General features: G+C 45.0%; 1 protein-coding gene across 1 annotated transcript in view; it reads left to right on the top strand.

Moving 5' to 3' along the window:
- The window catches only part of LOC139229062 (C-X-C chemokine receptor type 3-like), a 78,151-nt gene extending 68,119 nt beyond the window's left edge, over positions 1-10,032 (top strand). Inside the window, exon 4 of the mRNA XM_070860720.1 lies at positions 8,926-10,032. Coding sequence (XP_070716821.1) covers positions 8,926-10,032 — 1,107 coding nt within the window. The remainder of the gene's footprint in view (positions 1-8,925) is intronic.
- The last annotated feature ends 12,069 nt before the right edge of the window (positions 10,033-22,101 follow it).

The raw sequence follows: 22,101 nt of genomic DNA, 5'->3' as shown, positions 1-22,101 counted from the left end.
TGGAGGAGACTGGACCGGGTAGGTCTGCGACTGAAAAAGGCGAAGTGCGTCTTCCTAGCTCCAGAGGTAGAATTCCTGGGGATGAGGGTAGCAGCAGACGGGATCAGCCCTACTGCATCCAAGATGGAAGCGATCCAGAGAGCACCCAGACCCCGTAACACGACGGAGCTGTGTTCGTTCCTGGGGCTCCTGAACTATTTTGGTAACTTTCTTCCCAAATTGAGCACGCTGCTAGAGCTGCTACACGTGCTCCTACGCAAAGGTCGCGAATGGGTCTGGGGGGACAGCCAGGAAAGGGCTTTTAATAGAGCACGCAATTTGTTATGTTCCAACAATCTGTTAACGCTATATGACCCATGTGAGAAACTTGTGTTAACGTGCGATGCGTTGTCCTATGGTGTCGGGTGTGTGTTGCAGCATGTCAATGCCAAGGGTCAGTTACAGCCGGTAGCTTATGCCTCCAGGAGTCTGTCCCAGGCAGAAAGGGGCTACGGGATGGTAGAAAATGAGGCACTCGCATGTGTATATGCGGTACAGAAAATGCACCAGTATCTGTTTGGCAGGAAATTTGAGCTGGAGACAGATCACAAACCCCTAACGTCCCTTTTGGCCGACAAAAAGGCCATAAATGCAAACGCATCGGCCCGCATACAGAGGTGGGCACTCACATTAGCTGCCTATGACTACACAATTCGGCACAGACCGGGCACCGAAAACTGCGTCGATGCACTCAGCAGGCTCCCACTAGCCACCACTGAGGGGGCTACCGAGCATGCTACTGAGATGGTCATGGCTGTTGAAGCTTTCGGAAGCGAAGGCTCACCCGTGACAGCCCGTCAGATTAAAGTCTGGACAAATAGAGACCCGCTATTGTCTCTAGTCAAGAAATGTGTTCTGAATGGGGACTGGGCAGCCACGTACAGGGCATGCCCTGAGAAATTGAAACCATTTCACAGGCGCAAGGATGAACTCTCGATTCAGACCGATTGCCTACTGTGGGAAACCGCGTAGTCATGCCCCAGATGGGCAGAGAGGTGTTCATCAGAGAACTCCACAATGGGCACCCGGGCATTGTCACGATGAAGGCAATTGCCAGGTCACACGTTTGGTGGCCAGGGATAGACGCAGATCTGGAACTTTGTGTTCGCAGGTGCAACACGTGTGCCCAGCTGGACCATGCGCCCAGGGAAGCCCCCCTTAGCCCCTGGCCATGGCCCGCCAAGCCTTGGTCACGCATCCATGTGGACTACGCCGGTCCTTTCATGGGGAAAATATTTTGGTTGTAGTATATGCCTACTCCAAATGGATCGAGTGTGACATTTTAAATTCAAGCACATCCTCTGCCACGGTAGAAAGTCTACGGGCAATGTTCGCCGCCCACGGTCTACCGGACATCTTGGTCAGCGACAATGGCCCGTGCTTCACAAGCACTGAATTCCAGGACTTCATGGCAGGCAATGGAATTAACCATGTCAGAACGGCACCGTTCAAGCCGGCCTCAAACGGCCAGGTAGAACGAGCAGTGCAGATAATCAAACAGGGGATGCTCAGATTCCAAGGGGGTTCCCTACAAACCCGCTTATCACGCTCCTGTTGGCCTATAGATCCCGACCACACTCACTCACAGGGGTTCCACCCGCAGAGCTACTAATGAAAAGGACGCTCAAAACCCGATTATCCCTTATACACCCCACCATGAAAGAAATTGTCGAGAGCAGGCGCCAGTCACAATATCACTACCATGACAGGAATGCGAGGGCGCGATGTATTGATGTAAATGATCCTGTTTTTGTCCTCAACTACGCTGCAGGGCCCAAATGGCTCGCAGGCACTGTGGTTGCCAGAGAGGGAAATAGGAATTTCAGTAGTTAAACTTACCAATGAACAAATCTGCCGCAAACATGTGGATCAAACAAAAAGGAGGTTCAGCAACCCCATAGAAGAAGCAGAGGCAGAACACGATATAGAGTTCACTCCACCACAGGTGACCGAACACCGGAACCAAAGGGAGAAGAGCCCAGTCACTGTGGGCAGTCCGGACAGGCCTGAGGCACTGCAAACAGCAGACACTCAGGCCAGCGCCCAACAACCGGAGCCCCAACTCAGGCGCTCTACAAGGGAGCGTAAACCACCAGAGAGACTCAACCTGTGATCCCAATAAGACTTTGGGGGGGGGAGGTGATGTCATGTATTCAACCAGCATCGTAACCCATGTATAAACTGACCTAAGTTGTACACTGTGAGAACACTGACCACTAGGTGGGAGGCACTCCTAACCTGGGCCTTCAGGTATAAAAGGGGAAGCTCCACCCACCTTCATCACTAGAGTGCTAAGGAATAAAGGACAGGTCACAGACTGACCTTCTCTCAATCATGGGCCTCGTGTGCATTTATACTGTGTAGTAAGGACGTATCAAGTGCAGTAGTGAGAAATGATATTGGTTCAGAAGATCAATATGTAGAATCAGTTTGGGTGGAGATAAGAAATAATAAGGGGAAGAAGTCACAGGTGGGCGTAGGCCCCATAACAGTAGCTACACTGTTGGAGGGAGTATAAATCAAGAAATAATAGAGGCTTGTAAAAAAAGGAAAGGTAATAATCATGGGCGATTTTAATCTTCATATTTATTGAACAAATCAAATTGGCCAAGGTAGCCGTGAAGAAGAGTTCATAGGGTGTTTCCTTGAATAGTACGTTGTGGAACCAAATAGGGAGCAGGCTATCTTAGATCTGGTACTTTGTAATGAGACAGGATTAATAAATGATCTCGTAATAAAGGATCCTCAAGGAAAGAGTGATCATAGCATGGTTGAATTTCAAATTCAGTTGGAGGGTTTAGAAAATTGGATCTCAAACCAGTGCCCTGATCTTAAATAAAGGCGACTACAAAGGTATCAAAGCAGAGTTGGCTAAAGTGGACTGGGAAAATAGATTAAAGTATAAGACGGTTGATAAGCAGTGGCAGACATTTAAGGAGATATTTCATAACTCTCAACAAAAATACATTCCAATGAGAAGGAAAGATTTTACGAGAAGGGAGAATCATCCGTGGCTAACTAAGGAAGTAAAGGATGGTATCAAATTGAAAACAATGGCATACAAAGTGGCCAAGATTAGTGTGAGGCCAGAGATTGGGAAACTTAAAAATCAGCAAAGGATGACTAAAAAAATAATAAAGAGAGGGAAGATAGATTATGAGAGTAAACTAGCAAGAAATATAAAAACAGATAGCAAGAGTTTCTACAGATATATAAAAAGGAAGAGGGAAGCTAAAGTAAATGTTGGTCCCTTAGAGGATGAGACTGAGGAATTAATGGGGAACAGGGAAATGGCAGAGACTTTGAACAAATATTTTGTATCAGTCTTCATGGTAGATGACACTAAAAACATCCCAATAAGGGATAATCAAGGGGCTATAGGGAGTGAGGAACTTAAAACAATCACTATCACTAAAGAAAAAGTACACGGTAAAATAATGGGACTAAAGGTGGACAAGTCCCCTGGACCTGATGGCTTGCATCCTAGGGTCTTAAAAGAAGGGCTGCAGAGATAGTGGATGCATTGGTTGCAATCTACCAAAATTCCCTGGATTCTGGGGCGGTCCCAGCGGATTGGAAAACCACAAATGTAACGCCCCTATTTAAAAAAGGAGGCAGACATAAAGCAAGAAACTATAGACCAGTTAGCCTAACATCTGTCATTGGGAAAATGCTGGAGTCCATTATTAAAAGAAGCAGTCGCAGGATATTTGGAAAAGCATAATACAGTCAAACAGAGTCAGCATGGTTTTATGAAAGGGAAATCATGTTTGACAAATTTGCTGGAGCTCTTTGAGGATGTAACGAGCAGGGTGAATAAGGGGGAACCAGTGGATGTGGTGTATTTGGATTTCCAGAAGACATTCGATAAGGTGCCACATAAAAGGTTACTGCACAAGATAAAAGCTCAAGGGGTTGGGGGTAATATGGGTGGATAGCATGGATAGCAGATTGGCTAACTATCAGAAAACAAAGAGTCGGGATCAATGGGTCATTTTCCGATTGGCAAACGGTAACTAGTAGAGTGCCACAGGGATCGTTGCTGGGGCCTCAACTATTTACAATTTATATTAATGACTTGGATGAAGGGACCGAGTGTAATGTAGCCAAGTTTGCTGATGATACAAAGATGGGTGGGAAAGCAAATTGTGAGGAGGACACAAAAAATCTGAAAAGGGATATAGACAGACTAAGTGAGTAGGCAAACGTTTGGCAGATGGAGTATAATATGGGAAAGTGTGAGGGTATCCACTTTGGCAGGAAAAATAAGAAAGCAGATTAGTATTTAAATGTAGAGAAATTACAAAATGCTGCAGTACAGAGGGACCTGGGGTCCTTGTGCATGAAACACAAAATGCTAGTATGCAGGTACAGCAAGTAATCAGGAAGGCAAATGGAATGTTGGCCTTTATTGCAAAGGGGATGGAGTATAAAAGCAGAGAAATCCTGTTATAACTGTACAGGGTATTGCTGAGGCCACACCTAGAGTACTGCGTACAGTTTTTGTCTTCTTATTTAAGGAGGGGTATACTTGCATTTGAGGCAGTTCAGAGAAGGTTCACGAGGTTGATTCCTGAGATGAAGATGTTGACTTATGAAGAAAGGTTGGGCCTACACTCATTGGAGTTTAGAAGAATGAGAGGTGATCTTATTGAAACATATAAGATACTGAGGGGGCTCAACAAAGTAGATGCTGAAAGGATGTTTCCCCTCATGGGGGAATCTAGAACTAGGGGGCATAGTTTCAGAATAAGGGGTCACCCATTTAAAACTGAGATGAGGAGGAATTTCTTCTCTCAGAGGGTATAAATCTGTGGAATTCTCTGCCCCAAAGAGCTGTGGAGGCTGAGTCATTGAATATATTTAAGATGGAGTTCGACAGATTTTTGAGCGATAAGAAAGTGAAGGGTTATGGGGAGTGGGCAGGGAAGTGGAGCTGAGCCCAAGATCAGATCAGCCATGATCTTATTGAATGGCGGAGCAGGCTCAAGGGGCCAAATGGCCTACTCCTGCTTCTATTTTTTATGCGCTTACATTCTAATGCCTGTTTTAGGACTGCACTGCCAAATTTGGCATCATACATGCTTCAATCAATGTTTCCAGGTCTACAGCAGCCTAACCAATTCTTAAAGGAATCAATGGAGGCCGCTGAGTAAAGGTAAGTGGCAAAGCTAGAGAACCGTAAAAATATTCTTTTGGGCATCAGTACTGTGGCCGCTGCCAATCCGGGCTCAATCCCTCCAGTTTGCCTCATCCGCAGCCCAGGACTTACCTTCAGGTTGGGTACATGTCAGAGCCAGACGAATTTCCCAGGGCCCTGACCAGCAAACTGCCCGATTGGCACCCGCAGCTCGCCGGTCTCATGTACTGAGGCTCAATTTTGAGTGACCTTCTGGCCGAGATCTTGGGCCGCCGCCCGCTTTGCGCTAACTTCTGGCACGGGACCAATTCTTGCCCAGATTGTTTAAGTCAATAGCGTGCCATTTCCTTGGTTTCTTTGCCAATACAATATTGTTTCCTACAATATTGTTGGTTGTTGGGCTTGGCTCCCTTTCCAGTTACTGGGAATCGATAACACTGAGTAGGAAGAGATGGCCTGGCAACTTACAACCAGTCAGCCCTCCGTGCTGATGGCACCCACACCCTACAAGGAAGCCATCTTGAAATTGCCAATATTGCAATTTTGGGGCCTATGCTCCCCAGTTAAAAGATAATATCTGAGCAATTCCAGAGATCAGCATTTAGAAAGTTTTTTCTTTATTGTGACTCCATGAGGTCATTCCAAAGGTCCAGTGTGGAGGCTGGCTCAGAGTTTGGCTCAGATTAAACAGCAGATTGCGGGGCGGGGGTGGTCGAGGGGTGGGTTTACACCTGGAATTTCTGTGGGGGTGTGGGAGTTCTCCTGACCTGCCGCCATAAACTCGACAGAAAGCTCGGAGAAACAGCGTAAGTGACGGTTTCTGCCAAAATTAACGCCTTGAAATTGGGCGAACCCCCCCCCCCACGGAAATTCAAGGTGTAATCTCCCTCCCTGCCCCGCTCCCCCATCCCTGCAATCCTTTTGCTTACACTCACTCGCAGCCTTTTGTCCTTTCAACTTTTTACACGTCTGTCTTGAAATGTGTGGGATTTAATTTTGCAGGGGCTGAGCTGTTTCAGCAGCGTTTATTTTCAGGCAGCTCATCATAGAACGGTACAGCACAGAAGGAGGCCATTCGGCCCATCGTGCCTGTGCCGGTTGGATCAATTACAATGGAAAGATAAATGGAAGGAGCTTTGCTGAACTTGCCCACTGAAAAAGGTTCGCAGACTCCATGAAAGGGCAAGTTGTATGAATTTGGATGGGAACAGGACGGTTGTGCTTCTTTTAATTCCATGCCTTCATACATTCTTTTTTAACCACTGAAACCATCTACCCCCTAAACCACAGTGAAGAAGTTGAATCATTTTCAAAGTCTTCTTCCCTTTTCAGTTTCTAAACATTAATAAGTTTGACACCGAGAAGGTTATATTTATATTTTCTGTAAAGACCTTAGCAACCAATCAAACATCTGGCAACCTTTACTTCTGTTGAGCGACCTGGGTGAAGGTCTAAGGACCATGGCGGAGGACCTCATCAAGTTTGAAAAGAGATGGGGAGAAGACAGCATGAATCAATAAGTGTTGGTTAGGTGAGATCACGCTTGGGTTTTAAAGCCTGTAGATTTAGGAGGGAAAGAAGACTAAGGAATTCAAGAGGCCTATTTTAACCCTCTGAGATCTCTGTGCTCCTCCAATTCTGGTCTCTCGCTCATCCCCGATTTTAATTGCTCAACCATTGGCAGCTGTGCCTTCAGCTGCCGAGGCCTTAAGCTCTGGAATTCCCTCCCTAAACCTCTCCTCCTCTCTACCTCTCTTTCTTCTTTTAAGACACTCCTTAACACCCATCTCATCTGCCCTAATACCTCCTTACGTGGCTCGGTGTCAACTCCTGTGAAACACCTTGGGACATTTTACTACGTTAAAGGTGCTATATAAATACAAGTTGTGGTTGTTGTTGGCATTAATCAGACGATGACAGCAAAATGGGGTTGGGAGCCTGACCGAAGAGGCTGGGGCCATTTTGATAGGGACCTACTGCTAGATGCCCAAAGTCCCCACCTGTTTAAGATGGTAGGCCAATTTCAAAATGAAAATTGGGATCCTGTGGGCGCTGATGACCATATTTGGTTGGAAATGATAGGAGTGTGCACGCATTGATCATTTCCGGGGCGAGCGAAACAGTGTGAAATTACTCCTCCAGGCCCCACAAAAATAATCTGGGCTGCTGTCAATCAAGGAACCCCCCCCTGCTCCGAGTTTACGACCTCCCCCTGCACTTACCTTGACGAAGTGGCCCGATAGTGGCCAGCCCTAACCGGCGAGCTGCATCGGGATGCCCGTTTGGTGTCCGGTGTCTCAAAATGGCAGAATCCTCTTTGCCACATGTACGGTCAGCCAGCTGGCATGCTCCACCGGTCCATTGGCCAAAAGTCAAAATCGACAGTTTTCAGGGAAAGAATGAGTTCGAGTCGGAGACAGTGGGATGTATTGCGATGTCAATACAGTGAGTAACAGAGAAACAGTCCATAACATAAGAACATAAGAAATAGGAGCAGGAGTAGGCCATATGGCCCCTCGAGCCTGTTCCGCCATTTAATAAGATCATGGCTGATCTGATCATGGACTCAGGTCCACTTCCCTGCCCGCTCCACATAACCCCTTATCCCCTTATTGTTTAAGAAACTGTCTATTTCTGTCTTAAATTTATTCAATGTCCCAGCTTCCACAGCTCTCTGAGGCAGCGAATTCCACAGATTTACAACCCTCTGAGAGAAGAAATTTCTCCTCATCTCTGTTTTAAATGGGTGGCCCCTTATTCTAAGATCATGCCCTCTAGTTCTAGTCTCCCCCATCAGTGGAAACATTCTCTCTGCATCCACCTGGTCAAGCCCCCTCATAATCTTATACGTTTCAATAAGATCACCTCTCATTCTTCTGAATTCCAGTGAGTAGAGGCCCAACCTACTCAACCTTTCCTCATAAGTCAACCCCCTCATCCCCAGAATCAATCTAGTAAATCTTCTCTGAATTGCCTCCAAAGCAATTATATCCTTTCTTAAGTATGGAACCCAAAACTGCATGCAGTATTCCAGGTGTGGCCTCACCCATACTGCATTGCTTCAAAATGACTGACCCAAAAAAAGCTAGAAATGACTTTTTGCTGTTAGTTTGTATTTATCTTGGCTGCATACAGAGACACCACAAGTCGCAGCCAGCATGGAGATGATTGGGTAATTCCCCTGTCAGTCCCACCTGGCGACTGCACTGCTGTAAGTGACTAGGATTGAGTTTACGCACATTATTTGTATTGTGTAACTACCCTCCACTCACACTATGACCATTTCCAGTGGCAATATAGAGATAAAGACACCATTTTTCTGGAGAAATCACCCTGCTTTAATCAGGTGAAGTTGCAGTAGTTTTAGTCGTGAGTTGTGTTTGCTGGAGATCTTAGAGACTCTTTTAAAATAGACTCTGTAAACAGACTTTGTTTATTGTAAAATATATTGTTTGCTATAAGTCCTGTTGTAAGTCCCGCCCTGTCTCCAAGTCATTGGCAGACACAGTGATGTCAATCGACACTCTGCCTGATTTCTCCAACGACATACAGTGAGTGGAGGATAATTGCACAATACAAATGATGTGCGTAAAATCAATCCCAGTCCCAGGCGTGATTGACGGGAGAATTATCCAATCATTTCCATTCTTGCCAGGAGTAGTAGTATGCAGCCCAATTTGTATTCACATTTCAGATTACAGTTTTTCTTTGAACCTGGATGAATAAGCATTGTTTATTCCTTGCAGGGATTCAGCTTGGATAGTTTTCAGCTTCTGGACATCTGGGATGCAAACTCGAGTTCTGATGATTTCCTAAACAACAGCTACGATCCAACCCACCTCAGCGATGCCTGTGACACCTTCAGGGTTCAATCATTTTACAACGTCTTCCTTCCGATCTTCTACCTTGCGATCTTCTGTGTGGGACTGCTGGGGAATGGGATAGCGCTGGCCGTTCTCTTGAGGAACAGGCGGATGTTGGCCGTGACGGACATTTACATTCTCTACCTGACCATCGCTGACATTCTCCTAGTGGCCAGTCTGCCTTTCTGGGCCATAGAGACAGTCAAGGGCTGGGTCTTTGGGTCAACTGCTTGCAAAATCATTGGCGCTATGTTCAACATCAATTTCAATAGCAGCATCTATCTTCTGGGCTGCATAAGCTTTCAGCGTTATCTTTCCATTGTGCACGCTGTCCAGATGTACAACAAACGCAAGTCTTTGTCAGTGCACATCAGCTGCCTTGTTGTTTGGCTCTTCTGCCACCTCTTAGCCATCCCTGATTTCATATACCTGAGGGAAAAGCGTTCCAATGGCGTTTCCCAATGCCACTATGATTTCGATGGCAAAATTGCCAAGGCTTGGATGACAGGCTTGCGTTTTTTCTACCATATCACTAGCTTCCTTGCCCCGATGACAATAATGTTCTACTGTTACGTCATGATCGTCAAGACTCTATGTGGATCCCACAACATGCAGAAGAATAAGGAGCGTAGGGCCATGAAGGTCATTGTCATGGTCGTCGCTGCCCTTTTCATCTGCTGGGTCCCCTACAATGTGGTCCTCTTCATCGACACTCTGCAGAGGTTGGGCGTCATAGCCCGGAGCTGTGTCATTGAATCTAGGCTGGACATTGCCATCGCCATCACATCCAATTTGGGTTATTTCCACTGCTGTCTCAACCCATTCCTGTATGCTTTTGCTGGAGTGAAATTCAGGAGAAACTTGCTGCAGATCTTCAGCGACCTTGGGTGCATCGGTCAGAAGACTGTGAAGAATTACACCAAATCTGGCTGCAAGCAAACTACAACAACGATGTCGGAGTCAGGAGATACAGTTAACTCACGATTCTAAGGCCTTAATTAAACTTGGATCCACGCCTCAGAGTTATGTGTCAGCCTTGGCTCAGTGATAGCACTCTCACCCCTGAGTCAGAAGATCGTGGATTCAAGGCCACCTCCAGGGCCTTGAGCACATAATCTAGGCTAACACTCCAGTGCAGCGGCCTTGATATATTGTTACCAATATAGGGAAAAGCCTTTACCCTGACCCCATCTACTTATTCTTAATTGATCACTTCAATTGCTCCCACACAGCCAGTAACAGACCTGTGAGCACCAGTACTTCAACCGAGTGTAATATAGCTCACAATACAAACCCAACCCAAGATGGGAAGAACTGAATCTAGAATTGTGTTAATGGGTGTGTTTTACAGTTCAAGTAGACAGAGTAAGGTCAATTTTATGAATGCATGCTATCAGTGGGATGCCACGATTTTTGTGTATTAATTTTTAAATTGTCAGATTTAAAATCATGGGTACCCAGTCTGCGATTTCCCGACATGCATTGCCAGCGGGCAAGGCACAAGACCAGGAGTACAGATTTGGAAAACTGGGCCCCTGAAGTACCTTAACAACAAATATCCATCAAGAGACCAGAGTTTTGATACCAGGAAGAAAGAAAACGATAACGTTTCAAAGGCCTATAGTGATTTTATAAATAAAAGGCCAAATTCTCTCGCTTGAATACCTTTAATGTTCAGATATAAAGTAAGACAACTTTACCACTTTTTCTAGTTTGAAAAAGCAGACAAAAGGAAGACTCCTTTCGCCTCAGTTTATTCAGACTAAAGACTAATTCAGACAGAGAAAGACTCGTCAGAGAATCAGACTGAGGCTGAAAGGAAAAGAAACTCACAGAAGTTCAAAGGCCTCACTCCTGTTCGGATCAGCGGGAGAACTGGCGAGCGTTTATGACCAGTAATTCCCGAATATACATCCTGGAGTTAGAAGGAATACAAGGCCAACAACAATGTGCATTAATATAACACCTTTAACATAGAAAATGTCCCATGGCACTTAACAAGCATAAGGAAAGAAAAAGATGATGAGCCAAAGAAAGAGATATTACAAGGGGTGACCAAAATCTTAATCAAAGAGATGGGTTTTAAGGAGGGTCTTAAAGAGAGGATGATGGAGAGGTGAGAGGTTTTAGGGAGGAAATTCCAGAGCAAGGGGCCTAGACAACCAAAAAGCATGGTCACCATTGGGGAGGCGAAGGGAGGGGGATGTGCAAGACCCTGTAGTCAGAGGAATGGAGAAAGAAAGACTTGCATTTATATAGTGCCTTTCATGACCTCAAGACGTCCCAAAGCGCTTTACAGCCAATTAAGTACTTTTAAGTTTAGTCACTGTTGTAATGTAGGAAACGTAGCAGCCAATTTGCGCACAGCAGGCTCCCACAAACAGCAATGTGATAATGACCAGATAATCAGTGATGCTGATTGAGGAATAAATATTGGCCAGGAAACCAACGAAAACTCCCCTGCTCTTCTTTGAAATTGTGCCATGGGATCTTTTATGTCCACTTGAGAGGGAAAACGGGGCCTCGGTTTAATGTCTCATCCGAAAGACGGCACCTCCAACAGTGCAGCACTCCCTCAGTACTGGAGTGTCAGCCTAGATTTTTGTGCTGAAGTCTCTGGAGTGGGACTTAAACCCACGACCTACTGACTCAGATGCAAGTGCTGCCACTGAACCATGGTCGACAGTTCAAGAGAGGGAGGTTATAAGACTCGATGAAGTTAAAGAATTAGGGAGGCCTGTGATCTTATGTCCAGTAAATTCAATGAACCCGCTGAGGACTAAGAATATCCACCCAATAATGTAAACTTTGCATGTACAGGATAAACTAGAAGAACGAGAGGAGATGCCTGTTGAAGCAGGGATGACCTGAGATTGTGGAGAACGGTATAACCAAGAGGCCATAGTCAGCCCATCTTGGAACAGATAACACCAAATTGCGATAGGAAAGGGATTCAACTTTACTTCAATGTGCAGGTGATTACTGCTGGTTATGCAAGAGATCACACATTGTGCAAACCTTGAGAGCATCATTCTTGTAGTGAGCTATATGCTATGCTATATTAGGTTTATTCCAAATAAGGCTACGCATCTGTAATACTAACTGAGTGATACCAGATTACATTGAACCTAACTAATGCTTTGCTGTTTTACTTCTGAAACCCAATTATTGTTTTATTTGTGATCGAGGCGCTGAAAACCACATTATCCTTGAGTGAAGAAAATAAAACAGTGTTAAAGATATAACTCTGGTTGTTGTTCATTTCTTGATCTTTGGTAAGCCAAAATTGCACTTTCCCACATTACCTTTCCCACAAACAGCAATGTGATAATGACCAGATAATCAATGATGCTGACTGAAGGATAAATATTGGCCAGGACACAAGCGAGAACTCCCCTGCTCTACAAACTATATGCCAAAAGTATTTCATTGGCTGTAAAGCGCTTTGAGACATCCAGTGGTCATGAAAGGCGCTATATAAATACAAGTCTTTCTTTCTTTTCTCAGGCTGTTGGTAGAAAATATTTGTAATTATTATTGTTTGGGTTGGTTAATGTATGATCATTCGACAAGCTAAATATGACGTTATACTTGAAACCTTAGACATACAAACGTGGGGGGTGGGGTATTTAACTGGGAGAGGGTTTTGGCCGGGCTGAGCTACCAACCCAACTGACATGATCAGTTTGAGGCTATTTTAACTCCCGGCCTTCATTTGCATCCTGCCTGCCCGTTGCCCGCCTGAAATGGGCGGACAGGGGCAGCTGGCTGGCAACAGGCAGGTCAACATCGCGACTCATAAGAACATAAGAACATAAGAATTAGGACCAGGAGTAGGCCATCTAGCCCCTCGAGTCTGCTCTGCCATTCAACAAGATCATGGCTGATCTGGCCGTGGACTCAGCTCCACTTACCCGCCCACTCCCCATAACCCTTAATTCCCTTATTGGTTAAAAATCTATCTATCTGTGACTTGAATACATTCAATGAGCTACCCTCAACTGCTTCCTTGGGCAGAGAATTCCACAGATTCACAACCCTCTGGGAGAAGAAATTCCTTCTCAACTCGGTTTTAAATTGGCTCCCCTGTATTTTGAGGCTGTGCCCCCTAGTTCTAATCTCCCCGACCAGTGGAAACAACCTCTCTGCTTCTATCTTGTCTATCCCTTTCATTATTTTAAATGTTTCTATAAGATCACCCCTCATCCTTCTGAACTCCAACGAGTAAAGACCCAGTCTACCCAATCTATCATCATAAGGTAACCCCCTCATCTCCGGAATCAGCCTAGTGAATCGTCTCTGTACCTCCTCCAAAGCTAGTAAATCCTTCCTTAAGTAAGGTGACCAAAACTGCACGCAGTACTCCAGGTGCGGCCTCACCAATACCCTATACAGTTGCAGCAGAACCTCCCTGCTTTTGTACTCCATCCCTCTCGCAATGAAGGCCAACATTCCATTCGCCTTCCTGATTACCTGCTGCACCTGCAAACTAACTTTTTGGGATTCTTGCACAAGGACCCCCAGGTGCCTCTGCACCGCAGCATGTTGTAATTTCTCCCCATTCAAATAATATTCCCTTTCACTGTTTTTTTTCCCAAGGTGGATGACCTCACACTTTCCGACATTGTATTCCATCTGCCAAACCTTAGCCCGTTCGTTTAACCTATCTAAATCTCTTTGCAGCCTCTCTGTGTCCTCTACACAACCCGCTTTCCCACTAATCTTTGTGTCATCTGCAAATTTTGTTGGACTACACTCTGTCCCCTCTTCCAGGTCATCTATGTATATTGTAAACAGTTGTGATCCCAGCACTGATCCCTGTGGCACATCACTAACCACCGATTTCCAACCCGAAAAGGACCCATTATCCTGACGCTCTGCTTTCTGTTAGCTAGCCAATTCTCGATCCTTGCTAATACATTTCCTCAGACTCCGCGCACCTTTATCTTCTGCAGTAACCTTTTGTGTGGCACCTTATCGAATGCCTTTTGGAAATCTAAATACACCACATCCATCAGTACACCTCTATCCACCATGCTCGTTATATACTCAAAGAATTCCAGTAAATTAGTTAAACATGACTTCCCCTTCATGAATCCATGTTGCATCTGCTTGATTGCACTATTCCTATCTAGATGTCCCGCTATTTCTTCCTTAATGATAGTTTCAAGCATTTTCCCCACTACAGATGTTAAACTAACCGGCCTATAGTTACCTGCCTTTTGTCTGCCCCCTTTTTTAAACAGAAGTGTTACATTAGCTGCTTTCCAATCCGCTGGTACCTCCCCAGAGTCCAGAGAATTTTGGTAGATTATAACGAATGCATCTGCTATAACTTCCGCCATCTCTTTTAATACCCTGGGATGCATTTCATCAGGACAAGGGGACTTGTCTACCTTGAGTCCCATTAGCCTGTCCAGCACTACCCCACTAGTGATAGTGATTGTCTCAAGGTCCTCCCTTCCCACATTCCTGTGACCAGCAATTTTTGGCATGGTTTTTGTGTCTTCCACTGTGAAGACCGAAGCAAAATAATTGTTTAAGTTCTCAGCCATTTCCACATTTCCCATTATTAATTCCCCCTTCTCATCTTCTAAGGGACTAACATTTACTTTAGTCACTCTTTTCCATTTTATATATCTGTAAAAGCTTTTACGATCTGTTTTTATGTTTTGCGCAAGTTTACTTTCGTAATCTATCTTTCCTTTCTTTATTGCTTTCTTAGTCATTCTTTGCTGTTGTTTAAAATTTTCCCAATCTTCTATTTTCCCACTAACCTTGGCCACCTTATACGCATTGGTTTTTAATTTGATACTCTCCTTCATTTCCTTGGTTATCCACGGCTGGTTATCCCTTCTCTTACTGCCCTTCTTTTTCACTGGAATATATTTTTGTTGAGCACTATGAGCTCCTTAAAAGTCCTCCACTGTTCCTCAATTGTGCCACCGTTTAGTCTGTGTCTCCAGTCTACTTTAGCCAACTCTGCCCTCATCCCACTGTAGTCCCCTTTGTTTAAGCATCGTACGCTCATTTGAGACACTACTTCCTCACCCTCAATCTGTATTACAAATTCAACCATACTGTGATCACTCATTCCGAGAGGATCTTTTACGAGGAGATCGTTTATTATTCCTGTCTCATTACACAGGACCAGATCTAAGATAGCTTGCTCCCTTGTAGGTTCTGTAACATACTGTTCTAAGAAACAATCCCGTATGCATTCTATGAATTCCTCCTCCAGGCTACCCCGTGCGATTTGATTTGACCAATCGATATGTAGGTTAAAATCCCCCATGATTACTGCCATTCCTTTTTCACATGCCTCCATTATTCCCTTGATTATTTCCCGCCCCACCGTGACGTCCCGGAGGCCAGCTGTCAGCACAAGGGTAAATAAAGGGGAGGGGGATTGAGGGAGCCCAGGGAAACAGAGGCCCAGACTCCTGCTCCTCCGGGCTCCACTAGATTTTTGATTAAGCTTAGAGGGCCTCCTCTCCTTCCACACTCAGATGTCACAGGACCCAGATTAGCAAATATTAATGAGGCTCCTGCCTGAGTCAGACAGGCACCTCAGATGCCTAAAAAAAAGGCCCGCTTAAGATGGTGGTGGGAGGGAATTGAGTGGTATGTCTTTGCACAGCCATATTAACTGTGCACCAACCCCATACCTGTTGGGCAGGGTGTTAAAATTACACCCCCCACCCAGCCTCCGTGAATTCTGAGATTTTTCATCAATAGTGGGCATAGTGAGATTGCATTTTCCATGAGTATTCCTATCTTAATCTGTGCCAATGTTAATGAGAGTGGGTGGGTTTGGGTCCAAGACACACATTCAGCATTCCTACAGCCCCACGGAGATTTCCAGCTTGGTGACCAGTACAATAACTTTGGCTTACCTATTTGTTTTCGATTGCGTCTAATGTAAAATAATGCTCCAGCTTCATATTTTATATTTTTTTTGTGGCAGCAAGTGTAGAACAATAGGGGGTAACCTTCCACTGTCGCCGCCTGGGCAGGAATCTGGTGAGTAGATCGCCTGCCCATTGTACAACCCGCCCGAGTTTTGTTCCTTTGAAATTCATGGAATGCATTTCCGGCAGATAGTCCGCTCCATCAGATTACTGCCCAGACAGTGAAGAGAAAAATTTTGCCTTCTTCTTAAATCCAATAGCTTATTTTTACAGATTGGCACCAGTCCCTTTTGCAGTACTGAGGGGGTGCGGCATTATCGGAGGTGCCACCCCTCAGATGAGATTTCTGTCAGTTCCAGTGGTTCAGCTGATGGTGACAATCCCATGGCAATATTTGAAGACGAGCATGCAGCTTTTCTGGTGCCATTTCTCTCTCAACCAACACCACCAAATGTACAGATGCATTTATCTCAGTGCTGTACACAAATAGCAGCCATATTTGTGTACATTACAACAACCACTGAGATTCAAAATAATCTTTGGTTGTGAAGTGCGTTACAACATTTCTGGATGTGACAAGGTCCTATATAAATGCAAGTCAACATCTATCCTGTTGATGGAAAGTGTATTTATTGCATCGTCAAATATTCCTAACATTTATAGGGGCAAGCGTGTTGCTCCACTTAATTTTAAAATTGTTTAATACATATTTAACTGTCAGGTTTCCAGTTGAATCATTCCATGTCACATTCAGTGCTACAATTCTTAACTTGAAGTTCAATCTGTAACTTCTAACCCACTCCCTCCAGGGTAAACATGTCACTGTAATAGATCCCAGTCTGATATCTACATAGTGGGCACTGTTCTTGGCCTATCTTCAAGGTGCCAGTTCTTAGAGCCTGAAATTATTTTAAATGGTTTGAAGCCTCTGGTAAAATAAGCACATTAGGCTTTCATGTGCTAATATCACCATTCATCGGCGTCAGATCTCATTATCAAAGCCTTCTAGAGGCAACCACACTGATGACTTTGAGCTGACGGTTACTCTACTCTGAGACATGCATAATGTGATTGTTTTGGTGATTTACCCCATATGGCTGATTTTTGACACAATAGCAACACCAATTTTCCATTCAACTTGTCCAGCTCCTGTAAGAAAAAGATGCCAATATCAAAACATTGTTTCTTTTTTGGTATTTAGTGATAAGCTGTATTTATCATCTCTAAGAAAATAAGAAAAAAATAAGAAAAATAAGAAATGGGAGCAGGAGTAGGCTGTTTGGCTTCTCGAGTCTGCTCTGCCGTTCAATGAGATCATAGCTGATCTACCTCAACTCCACTTGCCTGTACTATTCCCATATCCCTTGATTCCCTTAATATCCAAAAATCTATCGATTTCTGTCTTGAATATACTGAACAACTGAGCTTCCATAGCTCTCTGGGGTAGAGAATTCCAATGATTCACCACCCTCTGAGTGAAGAAATTTCTCCTCATCTCACTCCTAAATGGCCGACCCCTAATTCTGAGACTGTGACCCCTGGTTCTAGACTCCCCAGCCAGGGGAAACCTCCTCCCTGCATCTACCCTGTCAAACCCTGTAAGAATGTTGTATGTTTCAATGAGATAACCTCTCATTCTTCTAAACTAGAGAATATAGGCCTAATCTAATCAATCTCTCCTCATAGGACAATCCCCCCATCCCAGGAGTCAGTCTGACGAACCCTTGTTGCACTCCTCTATGGCAAGTATATCCTTCCTTAGGTAAGGAGACCAAAACTGTATACAATACTCCAGGTGCGGTCTCACCAGGCTCCTATATAATTGCAATAAGATGTCTTTACTCTTATACTCAAATCCTCGTAATAAAGACCAACATACCATTTGCTTTCTTAATTGCTTGCTGTACCTGCATGTTAACTTTCAGTGAATCGTGTACAAGACCACTCAGGCCCCTCTGAACAATAACATTTCCCAGTCTCTCACCATTTAAAAAATACTCAGCTTTTCTATTTTACCTACCAAAGTGGATAACTTCACATTTCTCCATTATATTCCATTTCCCATGTTCTTGCCCATTCACTTAGCCTGTCTACATCTCCCTGAAGCCTCGTTGCATCCTCCTCACATTCCCACTTGTCGCTCTTTAGTAAGTTTAGCTGCTCCCGAGTATGGAGCATGATCATTACAGAAATGACTTTGTCTATTTATGTGTGCAAGTATTTGCTTCTATTTATGATTTTCCCTCTCTCTCTCCCCACCACCCCCCCTCCACTTTTCTGCCCTCTTCTCCTGAAGGTGCGAAATTATGCTGGTGCCAGACATCCTCGGGTACTTTGCCCAAGTGGGTTGTCTTCATGCCTGAGCTTAGCCAATGTGTGTCAATGGGATACTTTGCCATTTTGCCATTAAAGTGAATTGGGGGTGGGGTGGATAGCTATTACATCCAAGCTCAATGCCGACACACAAGCGAATCTCAGAAAATGCTGCCAATAAAGAACAGGCACCACAGCTAATTTTCCCCTCCTTCACCTGTTGAACTAAATTGAGGTCTGCCCAAAACTTGGTCGACCTCCTGACGTAAGTCGGGATTACCACTTTCAATTTTTGACTCGCTTGTGTTCCAGTTACAGGCGGTAAACAGGATGGTAGCGAGATGAAAATTGGCCCCATTTAATGGCTCCCCATTTGAGTAAAATGCAGTCGTGAAGAGAACAGAGGTGTTGAACACTTGAAACCAGCTCTGACATTATGAAATTGGGCGATGTCCTTGAGATCATCTTGGCTTAATCTGTGAAGAAACAAGAGCTCCTTTCATCTCCAGCTTTACCGGTGATGAAAAATATGCAAATACAAGTAAAAAAATTCTTGTCTCCCAGCTCATTTTGACATTGGAACATTGGACAAATTAATTCTGTGACCTCCTGATTTAATGTTCACAAGAGACAAATGCAGTAACTGCTCCAGTTGGCAACAAATTAAAATGAATTCAATCAGACCTATGAGTGACTCAATTGCATTTGAGGAAAGGAGAGGTCAAAAGTCAGCTCACATGTGATCTTACAATTGCAGTGCCAAATGGCAGGCACCCAGAGGTCATTCAATGGGATTTCACATCACGGGGAGGACAGTTCCAAAATTAACTTTCTTGTCACTGAATTTCTATCTCACCTTTCAGCTCTAAAAATATATTTTCATTCACTTTACAGTCATTATATTTAAGCTTCAGACTGCTGACAGGTTAATGACAAGTAACTCTTTGGCCCGATGTATCTGGGGAGAGAACGGAGGGGAGCGAACGGGGGTGAGGCAGGGAGTGTGGGGGAGGGAGGCCCGAAGCAGCCTAACAACCCGGGAAGGTTGGTGACACGGAGATCCTGTCGAATTTAACGGCAGGACCTCATTATCATTTGTTTCTTCCGTCTCCCAACCCCGGCAGCTGGCCGAATTGACCAGCTGGCCAGGCTGGGAAACCAGCAACACAAGGCCGCAGCCTTGGGGATGATCCCTGGCAATCCATGGGGGAGCAGGATGCAGATCGGGCCTTGGGGTGTCGGCCATGATCGCAATAGGTGGGGGGGGGGGGGATAAAGAGAAAGGGAGAGGCCGTCGCGGGTTGGGGAGGGAAGAGAGAGACCGTGATCAGCAGAAGAAAAGCCAGAGGTTTCCTTGAGGGACCACAGGGACCACTCCTGCTCCCCCTGGCCCACAAGGAGTGTTGTAAAAGGCACTTCCCTTCTGGAGCTGGCAGTTCCCGACTCCCTTTCACTGCCGGGTTTCCCGAACCCTGGGAATCCCATGTGACAGCAGTTAAATTTACTATTGCACTGTGGGTGTCTGATTTAAAAAAAAGAAAGACTTAAATTTACATAGCGCCTTGCACGACCAACTGATGTCTCAAAGCGCTTAACAGCCAATGAAGTACTTATAATGTGGGAAATGCGGCAGCCAATTTGCGCACAGCAAGCTCCCACAAACAGCAGTGTGATAATGACCAGGTAATCTGATTTAAATATGTTAATGAAGTGTCCCGCCTTCCCAGGATGGGACACTCGCATGCTTCGCTACCCCCATCTTAAAAATGGCAATGGGCATTTGTGCATCGGGTCGGAGATGGATTTAGGAAAGGGAACTCATGCTTGACAAATCTTGGTGTATCTGGACTTTCAAAAGGCTTTTGACAAGGTCCCACGCAAGAGATTGGTGTGCAAAATTAAAACACATGATATTGGGGGTAATGTATTGACGTGGATAGAGAACTGGTTGGCAGAAGGAAGCAGAGAGTCGGGATAAACGGGTCCTTTTCAGAATGGCAGGCAGTGACTAGTGGGGTGCCGCAGGGCTCAGTGCTGGGACCCCAGCTAGTTACAATACACATCAATGATTTAGATGAAGGAATTGAGTGTAATATCTCCAAGTTTGCAGATGACACTAAGCTGGGTGGTGGTGTGAGCTGTGAGGAGGATGCTAAGAGGCTGCAGGGTGACCTGGACAGGTTAGGTGAGTGGGAAAATGCATGGCAGATGCAGTATAATGTGGATAAATATGAGGTTATCCACTTTGGTGGCAAAAACATGAAGGCAGAATATTATCTGAATGGTGGCAGATTAGGAAAAGGGGAGGTGCAACGAGACCTGGTTGTCATGGTACATCAGTCATTGAAAGTTGGCATGCAGGTACAGCAAGAGGTGAAGAAGGCATGTTGGCCTTCATAGCTAGGGGATTTGAGTATAGGAGCAGGGAGGTCTTACTGCAGTTGTACAGGGCCTTGGTGAGGCCTCACCTGGAATATTGTGTTCAGTTTTGGTCTCCTAATCTGAGGAAGGATGTTCTTGCTATTGAGGGAGTGCAGCGAAGGTTCACCAGACTGATTCCTGGGATGGCAGGACTGACATATGAGGAGAAACTGGATCGACTGGGCCTGTATTCACTGAAGTTTAGAAGAATGAAAGGGGATCTCATAGAAACATATAAAATTCTGACGGCACTGGACAGGTTAGATGCAGGAAGAATGTTCCCGATGTTGGGGAAGTCCGGAACCTGGGGTCACAGTCTAAGGATAAGGGGTAAGCCACTTAGGACCGAGATCAGGAGAAACTTCTTCACTCAGAGAGTTGTTAACCTGTGGAATTCTCAGAGAGTTGTTGATGCCAGTTCGGTAGATATATTCAAGAGGGAGTTAGATATGGCTCTTACGGCTAAAGGGATCAAGGGGTATGGAGAGAAAGCAGGAAAGTGGTATTGAGGTGAATGATCAACCATGATCTTATTGAATGGTGGTGCAGGCTCGAAGGGCTGAATAGCCTACTCCTGCACCTATTTTCTATGTTTCGCAATTTTTAGTGTTTAACCCATCCCGACCTCCTCCCGCCTACCCATCGTGGCGGGGGTTAATATCGAGGCTTTTATGTATCAAAAGTTCTGTTATTGATGAGTTTCTTATAATCAGCTTTGTGTTCGACATGTTGATAGCTTGGTTCTAGAAAGCTGATTTTGAGGCTATCTAGGATGCCAAAGGTGAAGATCATCGCTTGAAGCACCCTAGCTGGAGGGTTAGCGGGTGGGGGCGGATGAGGGGGCAGAGAGACCAGTTTGGAGGGTAAATTCACTTGGTGTTCTGGTACTGAGTCATCTAAACCAAAAAGTCCCATGTCTGACTCAAATGTGCTGAGTTAGATGTTCTCAGCTATTTCTTAATAAATAAAGGACATTTCAATTGTGTATCTGCTCCTGGGCCTGGCCAGGGTGGCCATCTATAGGTCCAGGATTGAAGCGGTCCATGTGGGTGGTAATTCTGGCTGCCTGCCTCTCTTCTGCAGTCTTGTCCATGCCCGGGTGGCCGTGAAGAAGGAGCGCACCGTGTCCACTGGTACACTTGAGGCCTTCCGCGACCGGTGCGTACCGCAGGGACTGGCGTGTGTACTGGACATGAGTAATATGTTTCCTTTGTCTTATGATTTAGTTTTTTATTAGTTGTGCCCCTCTAAAAAAGGGGGCACTTTTGTTTGTTTTTGTTTGATGCCCCAGTATCTCCTTTTTGATTTATCAAGAAAAATTATCTGTCTTTATGTAAACAGGACTCCTAACTCTACAATGGTTTAAATACTAAGGTTAATAAAGAATTCACAGAGCTTCCCAATGGCTTAGGGC

The sequence above is a fragment of the Pristiophorus japonicus genome, chromosome 18 (genome assembly GCF_044704955.1).
Source record: "Pristiophorus japonicus isolate sPriJap1 chromosome 18, sPriJap1.hap1, whole genome shotgun sequence".
Lineage (NCBI taxonomy): Eukaryota > Metazoa > Chordata > Chondrichthyes > Pristiophoridae > Pristiophorus > Pristiophorus japonicus.
The sequence above is the reverse complement of the archived record's forward strand: the minus strand, read 5'-3'. Positions and strand labels throughout refer to the sequence as shown.